The sequence below is a fragment of the Schistocerca serialis genome, chromosome 8, assembly GCF_023864345.2.
Source record: "Schistocerca serialis cubense isolate TAMUIC-IGC-003099 chromosome 8, iqSchSeri2.2, whole genome shotgun sequence".
Lineage (NCBI taxonomy): Eukaryota > Metazoa > Arthropoda > Insecta > Orthoptera > Acrididae > Schistocerca > Schistocerca serialis.
The window spans coordinates 276897311-276909131 of NC_064645.1; the positions used below are offsets into that span (position 1 = coordinate 276897311).

Here is an 11821-nt window from a genome sequence, read left to right on the forward strand (position 1 = left end):
CAGCTCAAAAACTATATGAGCAAAGAGTGGAAGCAGCCACAGATTGTGACAGTCCTTCAACATCCGCAGTACATAAGACCCCATCGACTGCTACAAGTCCATCTGTGGGGCTATTTGATGATCCTACTTCCTCAATATCCATGGGAGGTTTTACTGAAAGCCATAAGAATTTTATGACTTATCTACCAGCTTTTGACCTAAAGAAGAAATCTGGTAGGCCTAAGCTTACTGAGGTTAAAACAAGAAAGCCCAGAGAAAAGCAGTACTCTGAAATATTAACTAGCACACCCATTAAAATAAAGCTTGAGTTGGATATAGAAAAGAAAAAGGAAAAAGAAGAGGTGAAACAGCAAAGAATTGCCAATAAAAACATAAAAGTTGCTAGAAAGCTTAATCTCGGCAATAGGCCTAAGCCTAATGCAAAAGAATGGATAAGAAGAGACTTCGAAACAAGAAAAAGTATAATCAGACTTTGGCAACAAAAACTTACAAAAGAAGGTAAAAAAAAAGAACATTACTGAAGAAGAATCATACAATTCAGATGTTGATGAAGTTCCACTGTGTAATGACGACGAGTCCGATGATAACAACATGGAGCAGTTTGACCCTGGCGCACTTCAAGGAGATGATGACAAGATTTGCAGACTTTGTGGAGATTATGGTAAAGACAGGGAACTGTGGTACAGGTGTACTTTGTGCGGAAGATGGTACCATGCAGCTTGTACCGCAAATGATTCTGTTAAAGATTTTATATGTGATATGTGCAGTGAAGAACTTCTCTAACTTGTTAAATCTGTAGGCCCCTAATGTCAAAGAAAACTCTGCATTTCATTTGAAAACCAATTCATTCATTCATTCATTCATTTATTGAGCATCCATTTTATCATATACAATGATATAGGATAATAGTCCTGAATTATGTTAAATTATGTAAAATTTTATTAAGACTTATGTTTAACCTAATATAACATTTGCCTTATCAATATAATCTTTGGGACAAACCTTGTATTGTTTTTTTTCCTGTTCATGTACTACTGCATATCAATTCTTATACCATGTGCACAATTACCCCACCCGATGTGCACGTTTCCCCAATGTTCGGGAAACCATGCAGTTAGGTAGTATCTTGGTATTTTGTTTTTGGTGTGCTTATTTTTGAATATTTTACGTTATCTTAATTTTTTCATAGATACTAGAATAGTTGCTCTAACTTTTGATATAAAATAAACTTTATTTATCGAAGTCAAATTTATTTTAAAAAAAGTTCCACATAGGTACGCACATTTCCCCTACTTTCCCCTAAGCAGAGCATAGAAAAGATAGAAAAACGGAAGAAAAGCAACAAAAAAAGTCAGAAAATTTAGAATAATTCATACAGAAGTCGTTGATAGGAGGTAATGACTGCGCGATCTATATTGATTCGAAAAATGATAAAAGGAAAAAATCCATCTGGAAAGTCACAGAAACAGACAAAATTTTAGATACTGAGTAAAGAGAAAGAGAAAGTCATAGGAGAAAATGTAAACTACTTAGATTGGCAAATAAAGTGACGTAAGAGATGGCAATAAAAGTCGATCAGAGCGACTTGCCGGAAAACAAACGCACAAAAACGTGAAAGAATTGCGTGTAAACAAGATAAGTGGATGGTGGAAAAGAAAATAGTTTTCAAATTTGTGACTAAATCTGTGAAAGGTGATCAGGAGAAGGCCATCCAGTGTAATGAACCGTAAGTTGCTGTATGCAAATTCGTAAATTACAGTGGAATTGCTACATGCATATAAAAATGAAAATTCAAATGGACACATCTATGAGCACAGTAAACAGTATTAGAAAGGATGTAGGGGCAAAGTGCCGATTAACCTTGGTGACACAAATAAATAAACGAATGGAATAGCACATTGTATAGAAAACAGGCGACAGTTTGAACAAGACAGACGACAACAAATACTGACAAGAGGGTTAAATAAGAAGGAATAATGACCACATGTGCTTATATAACAATGAAAACAATCAATTATTGATAAAATTATTTAATGAGATAGATAAAAAATCTTATCACCAAGCGGCGGCAGGACACTCACAAAAGACTGCTGTGATTGGCAAGCTTTTGGAGCCATCTGTATTCTTTCCCCAGACACCAGTTTCTCAGAACTCTGCAGGTGGGAACTGACACTACAACATGTCCTTGGTTCTCACCTTAATTTACATTAATTTCTTCTGCCTCGCCTTTCTTTCACTGTATCTACTCTTTGCTTCACTCCGTTTTAGTTTTATACATAGTTCATTGTCTTCCCTGTCTACTTTTCATGCCCCTCTCACACCTCTGTTACATGCAATGCAGTTAGCTTCTCACTCTTATTAAATCCTGCATGAAGTTTCAGTAGTAATCTCTGTCTTGCATATTACCCTGTCTTCCACCTTCAAGTTGTCAGGGCAGTCCCTAACACTCAGTCTTTCCTTCTCATCCCATATGGTAAATCTCCCCTGACCCATGGTTCTGGATGACTTTCCCAAAATCTAGCCCTTTTCTTAGACCTCTGCAGTCTTTTTCCTTCACCCTTCTTCCTTCCCTTTCAACCCTTCTGCCTGAAGAAGGAGCTAATGCCTCAGCAGGCCTGCCAGTCACAACAGTCTTCTATGTGTGTGTTTTGCTGCCACTTGGTGATTATATATTTTTTTTACTTATCCAATTAGACAATATAACAAGATGTCTACATGTCTGCTTTCACAGTTGATTTTTGTTCTCAAGCTACTGAATTATCTCATCATTCAAAGCTAATTATGAGTCAGTTTACCTGTATTTATCCTGAGTACTGCAATATTGTATCTGATTGGAACTTGAATTGTGGGCCGGCCCATGTGGCCGAGCAATTCTAGGTGCTCCAGTCTGGAACCGCGCGACCGCTATGGTCGCAGGTTTGAATCCTGCCTCAGGCATGGATGTGTGTGATGTCCTTAGGTTAGTTAGGTTTAAGTAGTTCTAAGTTCTAGGGGACTGATGACCTTAGATGTTAAGTCCCATTGTGCTCAGAGCAATTTGAATTTGAATTGTGGGCAAACTCATGCTCAACTCTGGTCATCATGACTGTGTGTGTGTGTGTGTGTGTGTGTGTGTGTGTGTGTGTGTGAGAGAGAGAGAGAGAGAGAGAGAGAGAGAGAGAGAGAGAGAGAGAGAGGTGCATGTTCACTCTGTCCCTTGCAGTTGTGGCATGACATACACTGATTAGACCATGAGGACTGCAGAGGACCAGCATACAGAGTGCAAGCCTCACACGTGCTCGCAACAGCTGAGTGAATTTGCTATTGCAGGTTGCCTTGGTACCAGTCATCCCATGGAATACAACACAGAAATTCTGGCAGTCATCCAATGACTGGGATATTGTTATTAAGGAAACAGTTGTCATTACATTACCAAGTGACAGTATAATTGGAAATGGTGGTTTTTGCTTAAATTCTACTTGGAATCCTGCTCTCTCTCTATCTCTCTCTCTCTCTCTCTCTGGTCAAAGAACAAAGGGATAAATTTAATGCTACTTGCTGAAACTGGTAAGTAATGTTCTCTGTGAATAATTTATGTCATTGGTCATCTTTGATTGTGTGATGGCACTAGTTGTTTACAATGTGTGTGTGTGTGTGTGTGTGTGTGTGTGTGTGTGTGTGTGTGTGTTTTGCGTTTTTGCATATGCCATATTACAGTCCTTGGTTTTGATAGGGTGTTCACCTGTCAAAATGTCAGCAGTTGTCAAAGACATCACCTGACTGCTTCCCTGTTGTCAAAATATCAGCAGTCATCAAAGATGTCACCTGACTGCTTTCCTGTAAGTTGTTTGAAAACTTATAAATAGTTTGTGCACCAGGACAATGTGGAAGACAGAAAAAAGTATGAGTATTCAACAGAAGGTGAAGCATCAAAATCTGCAGACTCAACTGCATTTAATTTATGTGTCTAATTGAAGATCAAGAGATTTATATTGTTTGGCTGTTAGGGAAAGATTTCTTTTCTCTAAATTACTGTTTGCATGTGTTACTAAGCTGTATTTTGAATTAGTAAATGTATAACTTGATATCACAATTGAGGCATACATACTTCCTCCTCTGCCATATGATGAAAAACTGTGTACAAATCTTCAGTTTTCTTCTTTTCTTCTAGTGCTTCACTCTCTGCCATCTCATCAAACACATCTTTCAGAGCAATTTCACCATCTTCTAAGCATTCAAGGAAGTCAATCAATTCTAAAAAGAAACAGTTAATGTCACTCACGCTCTCTTGCAAAAACCATAAAAGCTCTAGGTCTATTTACTTATATTTGTACACATTTGAAATTACAGATACACAGGCTTGCAGAGGAATCCCTTCTTGGTGAAAAAAGGTAATTTCAAATAGTCCACTTTATTCTTTCTCTGCCTACCATGTATATATACATAACACTAGCTTCCACGAAAGAAAGCATTGAAGAGAAGAAAATGTCTTTGCGCCTAACTATAATTTTACTGTTATCAAACTACATAGGATAATTTATATGTGCATACAGCTGAATGTAATGGACCATGTCTTGAAAGGAGGATATAAGATGAACGTCAACAAAAGCAAAACGAGAATAATGGAATGTAGTCGAATTAAATCGGGTGATGCTGTGGGAATTAGATTAGGAAATGAGACGCTTAAAGTAGTAAATGAGTTTTGCTATTTGGGGAGCAAAATAACTGATGATGGTCGAAGTAGAGAGGATATAAAATGTAGACTAGCAACAGCAAGGAAAGCATTTCTGAAGAAGAGAAATTTGTTAACATCGAGTATAGATTTAAGTGTCAGGAAGCCTTTTCTGAAAGTATTTGTATGGAGTGTAGTCATGTATGGCAGTGAAACGTGGACAATAAATAGTTTGGACAAGAAGAGAATAGAAGCTTTCAAAATGTGGTGCTACAGAAGAATGCTGAAGATTAAATGGGTAGATCACACAACTAATGAGGAGGTATTGAACAGAATTGGGGAGAAGAAGAGTTTGTGGCACAACTTGACTAGAAGAAGGAATCAGTTGGTAGGGCATATTCTGAGGCATCAAGGGATCCCCAATTTAGTATTGGAGGGCAGCATCGAGGGTAAAAATTGTAGAGGGACACCAAGAGAGGAATACACTAAACAGATTCAGAAGGATGTAGGTTGCAGTAGATACTGGGAGATGAAGAAGCTTGCACAGGATAGAGTAGCATGGAGAGCTGCATTAAACCAGTCTCAGAACTGAAGACCACAACAACAACAACAAGTATATTTTTAATTTATTTATTTACTAAATCAATTTCTCAGTAAGTGGTCAAAGAATTTTATATCTCACTCCCCCCTTTGCCACACAAGGCTGAGTAATGTACATGTCCAAAAGAACAGATACCATCTTAGTATATATATAGTTAAGGCTCACCAGCCATTTGATTATCTTCTTCTTCTGTGCGAATGCACAAACAGTGCCCAAACTCTTATAGGAATCGGTAATGCACCGCGAGTAATGAGTATAATGGGTGGGGCCACTACGAATATAGTGTGGGACAATACGTTGAGAATGTGGGTTTTGTGGGAGGTATCCAGAGATAAATCCCTGCAGTCACACTATCCTCTATGTCCTTGGTGGCTCAGATGGATAGAGTGTCTGCCATGTAAGCAGGAGATCTTGGGTTCGAGTCCCAGTCGGGGCACACATTTTGATCTGTCCCCGTTGACGTATGTCAACGCCTGTAAGCAGCTAAGGGTGTTCATTTGAATGTACATTCTTTCTAACGAGCTGCATGGTCACCAATGGTATTTGTTCTTTCGAACATGTCTGAAAGAACAGATACCATTTTAGTATATTTATATAATTTTGGCATCATTATCAAAGGAAGTATTTCTGAAAATTGCATACATGATTTCCGAACAGTAATATACAACACCATTAGTGGAATTATGTTATAAAATCAAATGGCCTACAACATAACACCAAATAGTAGCTGTAAATGTCTTGGTTCTTTGTGAATTTAGGGCACTTGACTACAGGATTATTAGTAACCTGATAGAAAAGGTGATGCATACAAAAAGTATCAGATGGGAACGATAAGAGACAGCTGAAACCTTGCCAGAGATTATAGGGCATTTGTTGCAGTTTTGGATGAAACTGAGTGCCCTGTTCAACACTCAGTATCACCCAGGATTGAAGCAAATTATAACATTATAATTGGCTACCAGTTATGTATATGAAACTCAAAACTTATGATTCAGTGTTGCAGCTTTTTGTATAAACATTTATGAATCATATAACACTTAAATTTAAAATAGTAGCAGAATAAGTTACAATGTTTAGCTGTATTATTTAACTTCCATCAGCTTCTGTTGTTGAAGATGCGGATGGGTAATTAGTTGTTCCTGGATTTTGATATATGAGTTGATTTTGAGACAAAAGAATAAAAAGATACCACTGTAAATTAATTTTCACTTTCATTTTAATGAAACATCAGCAGAACTGTTCAGTACTACAAGCACAGATCTTCTCCAAGAAACATTCAAGTTAGCACTGAATTTGTGGGCTCAGTGCTTTGCCATGCATATCGTTTAACAATTGTAGTTTTTCACACTTACTACTGCATTCACAACATTTAATGAATCGCAGTTACAGACTTCTGTATCAGATAAGGTCCACCTCAATCTGGCGAACCAAAATAATCAGTATACATAAATTAATTACAAAGAATAAAAAAAATCTGTGATGTTTACATCTGAGCTGAGAAATCAATATATACTAGTGTAAAAGATGACATTGTGAATTACTTTTGAAGCAAGAAATACTTGTCTGTTTTTATTACATTCAACATTGGTTTCCACAATTTTAAAGAAACATTATATGAATTGTAGAGAAGTGTGATATTTTTGTAAGTAATTAACACAAGAAAATGGGCAAAAACAAATACCGGTACCTTCATATTTGTGAACAAAACAAAACAATGATCATGTAATTTTATAGCTTTGGCATTGATCTGTTCAGTGTGGTGTGTCTTAGTATAGTACATTAGACATCCATTCCAGAATCATCTGCTTAAGAATTATACATGATATTCCTTCACAGGATGTACAGAGCAGAGCAAAAAAATGTAAATGTCTTATGAGCAGACAATTCTTTACAAAATTACAATTGAGTTATTTGTGTTGTTCTGTGCATTATACAAAACTGTAATTGTAAATAGCATTTCATTTACATTTACATTTATTTCCACTTCATGAGTTTTGTGGTGTAATCAAATTGCTTAAAAAATCATGCTCATCTAGTTATTCTACTGTGATATAGTTTACACTCTTTCAATAATGCAAAGCTTTGTGGTCTGAGTAGACAATAATTTTGTGACTCAGTAAGTAATTTTTAAATTTACTGAATGCCCAATGAATAGCCAAAAGTTCATTTACTGTAAATATACATTTTTTTCAGTTTATTTTCTGTAAATATGTAGCCTTTTTCACTTCTTTATAAAATTCTGTTGGCAAAAGCTATATACTTATGTTATATTTTCCCATTGATGATCTTTTCCTGGAACAAATGTGCCCCCTTCCCTATGTCTACACCACATTTGCATTTATTTGCCCACTATGTTCAACTCAAATGAACTTTCATCATGTTGCACTGCCAGCTGATGTGAATTTTGATTGGTTTAAACCCTTTGGCTAACAGATATCTAATGACACTCTACTGCTCCAGACTGGTGTGAACCTGCAGGGGTCCTGCCATCTTGTTTCACTGATTCCTGGCATCCTGTTCATGAGGCAGGCATCCCAGCTGCATCTAATAATGCTTGTAGGACACCATGAAAAAGAAGTATAAACTTTGTTGAAGTTTTGTATTTTTATGCAAATGTTTGGTTATTTTTTGAATGTACCCTGTACATACAAACTCTGCAAAATCACAGTGAACTGCAAGGCAGAGGGCATTTAGCACTTTTCTCACATGACATACTGAAAGCTTTCGATCAAAGCAGTCAGGTGGATGTGGTATTTCTTGATTTTGAAAAGCATTTGACTCAGTACCACAACTGTGTTTATTGACAAAAGTACAATCATATTGGGTATCAAGTAAAATTTGTGACTGAATTAAGGATTTTTTGATAGGGAGGATTCAGCATGTTATCGTGGATGGAAACTCATCATCAGATTTAGAAGTAACTTCAGGTGTGCCACAGGGAAGTATGGGGATCTTTGCTGTTCATGTTGCATATTAATGACCTCATAGACAATGTTAATAGTGATGTCAGACATTATCCAATGATGCACTTTTCTATAATGAAGTGCTATCTGAAAGTAGATGCATAAATATTCAATCAGATATTGATAAGATTTCAGAGTGGTGCAGAGATTGGCAACTTGCTTTAAATGTATAGAAATGTAAAGCTCTACACTTCACAAAATGAAAAAATATAGTATCATATGACTGTAATATCAGTGAGTCACAGTTTAATTCAGCCGACTCACACAAAAACCTGAGTGCAATTCTTTGTAGGGATATAAAATGGAATAATCATATAGGCTATGTCACGGGTAAAGCATTTGGTAGGCGTCAGCTTGTTGGTGGAATATGGAGAAGTGCAATCAGACTACAAAGGGGATTGCTTACAAATTGCTCACGCAACTCTTCTACAGCATTGCTCAAGTGTGTGGGACCCACACCAAAGAGGACTAAGTGGGAATAATGTATACAGAGAGGGGCAGCACAAATGCTTTGTTTTAACCAGGAGATATATGCTGAAGAAACTGAGCTGGCAGACTCTTGAAGATAGACATAAACTATCCTGAGCAGGGCTACCAACAAAGTTTCACAAAATGACTATAAATGATGACTCTAGTAATATAATACAATGCCCTACATATCACTCACAAAGGGATCATGATGATAATATTAGAATAATTACAACTCACGCAGAGGCTTTCAAGCAATCATTCTTCCCATGCTTCATATGTGAATGGAAATGATAAGAAACCCTAATAACTTGTGCACTTCATGGTGGTTTACAGAGCATGAATGTGGGTGTAGATGTAGATGTAGGTTTCAACATTTCTTCCCATTCAAAATGTGTATGGAGTAAAGGAACAAACACTGCTTAAATGTCTCTGTGCACACTCACTCAGTAATTAGTCTAATCTTGTCTTTACAGTCCATAGGGGAGTAACATATGGGGGTACGAAGAATATCTCTAAATTCTTCATTTAATACTGGTTCTTGAAATTTTGTAAGTAGGCTTATACAAAATAAATTATGTCTGTCTTGAAGCACTTGTCAGTTCAATAGTTTCAGCATCTCCATGATGCAGTCCATGGGTGAAATAAACCTGTGGCCTTTAATCCTGCCCTCCTTTGTTCATTTTCAATATACCCTGTTCACCCTATTGGCTATGGACCCCAAAACCTAGAGCAATATTTTAATATCAAGTGATCTGTAAGCAGTCGCTTTTGTGGACTGACCTCATTTTCCTAGTATCCTGACAATGAAGTGGAGGCTACCCCATACATCAACTGTGCAGACAGACATATCATTTACCAACTTCACTGCAGCTGGTGCACAACATTTTACATTGGTACAATAATATCAGCTTTTCTGAACTTCAACTCATGCAACATATCCTTCATATCTACAGCTCCCATGATTTCTTTTACTGATGGCCTATATTCTCCACTTATCTCATATTTTCTCTGTTTGTTTTCTACTGCATCATAACTCATCTATATGTTCATTTCCATTACCTCATCCCAATACTTCATCTTCCATTTGTACTATTTTTCTCAGCATTTATTTAAGTGTTCCTGAAGGATAAATTTTCCCAGTAGCTTAGCAAGTTTTCACTCTTTTACATGGATGTGAATCTATCTTGAAGTGCTATGGCTTTCACAGTATGTACTTGCTAAAGTTGTTTGTAACTGTTGACAGAACTTGTACAAACTTTCCTCTGAATTACTACTGCCATTGGTGTTTCAAATATAATGGACTGGATTAAGTTCCAATTTTTAGGAATGCCTGCCTGCTTCTTAAATGCTTCTTCTGTTTGGTGAACAATGCTGTGTCTTCATATTTACAGTTATATTCTACCTTCATTTTTTCTTCAAAGACCATTGCCCCCCCCCCCCAATAGCTATGTGAGAGCAATGTGACATTCATTCATTGAACTTGCAGATAATCCTGTTTGATGCCTTATATGCATGAAAATGTATTTCCAAGGAACTGAATTTGAGCTAACACTGAATTTCACATCTTGAATCTTCATCACATTGTTTTGTAAAGAAAGGAGATCAGTCCAGCTTTTCCTTCACTATGATGTTGTGATTGGAATGTTAATGCTTTGTAAAGGAAGGGCATCAGTCTAGACTGAAGCCCTACTGTTGTGGATACCCATAGAGATGCTAAGTGTTTATTATCAGCAGTGCACTACTGTCTTGCTTTCTGTGCGCTGTTTTGGGGTGATTTGACTGTGTAACTGAATCACTATGGTATACTGAAATATTTTATTATTTTTCTTTATACAAAGTCTATAAACTTATATTTTTCATCATGCCTGTCATTCACAATGTGACAGTAACAAATGACAGTTGTGTTGAATATGATGAATTAAAAGGAAGGTTAAAGTCTGATCCATCACTCTTGAAGTAGAATGTGAGAAAACACCATGAGACCAAAGGATTGGAGTACATCAATGCAAAAGGGACAATTATACCAGCAAAAACTTTTGGACCTAACTGTAGGTAGACTATTAGACTATACTAAAACGTTAATTTACTCAATCTAGTATGCTGCATAGCTATCCAAACTTGATAGTAGGTTAAGGAACAACATTAATTTACCAGCTATATTTGTGTATTTTGTTTTTGTTACATCCCAGGTTCAAGAAGAAATGTATGCAGAAACTGCATGCTGGTGAAATATTATCAATTTATTGGCGTGTTTCTAGCATGGACAGCAAGGATCAACAAGACTTATTTATTTATTTATTTGTTCATCCACAAACAAATTTCTTTGTATGGATGTCATCATTATACATACGAGGGGGACCCAAAACAAACTGGATTGTTGTCATAAAAAATTTATTGTTGAATCTTTTTACAAAATTACTTCAGACACCTTCAAAATACTCTCCATTACATATGATGCACTTGTCAAGTCTCTTTTACCACTGTTGGAAGCATGTATGGAACTCTTCAAGTTTGATATTGTCCAGTTCCTTTTGTGAAGCTGTTTTTAGCGCCTCCACATCATCATAACGCTCCCCTTTTAGCATTTTTTTCATTTGTGGAAATAGGAAAAAGTTGCATGGGGCTAGGTCCAGCAAATATGGAGCATGGGGAACATCAGACCACCTCTGAGATGCCAAATAGTTGGTCACTCGTAAGGCCATGTGTGCTGGAGCATTGTCGTGATGCAGAAACCAGTCACCTGATCGCCAAAGTTCCAGGCGTTACCTCCTCGCATCCTCTCGCAGACACTTTAAAACATCCAAGTAAAAGTGCTGGTTAACAGTCTGGCCAGGGGGTATGAATTCCTGATGCACAATTCCATGAACATAAAAAAAGACAATGATCATAGTCTTCACATTTGACCTCACTTGCCTTGCTTTTTTTGATCTGGGAGAGATGGGAGTCCTCCACTGGCTTGACATTTGCTTGGTTTCTGGGTCATACGCATAACACCAACTCTCATCCCCTGTAATGACTTTGTTCAAGAAGTTTGGATCACGTGCAATCTCTGTTTTCAAGGCCTGACACACACATTCATGAGGATGGGTTTTTGCTCCTGTGTGAGAAGGCGTACCCAAACCACTCAAAAACCTG

The 11821-nt window shown here is 37.0% G+C and overlaps 1 protein-coding gene across 1 annotated transcript in view; it reads right to left on the reverse strand.

Moving 5' to 3' along the window:
* Window positions 1-4266, reverse strand: part of LOC126416456 (probable glutamine--tRNA ligase) — an 82249-nt gene extending 77983 nt beyond the window's left edge. The window contains exon 1 of the mRNA XM_050084189.1: window positions 4088-4266. Coding sequence (XP_049940146.1) covers window positions 4088-4168 — 81 coding nt within the window. The 5' untranslated portion in view covers window positions 4169-4266. The remainder of the gene's footprint in view (window positions 1-4087) is intronic.
* Between the last annotated feature and the right edge of the window lie 7555 nt (window positions 4267-11821).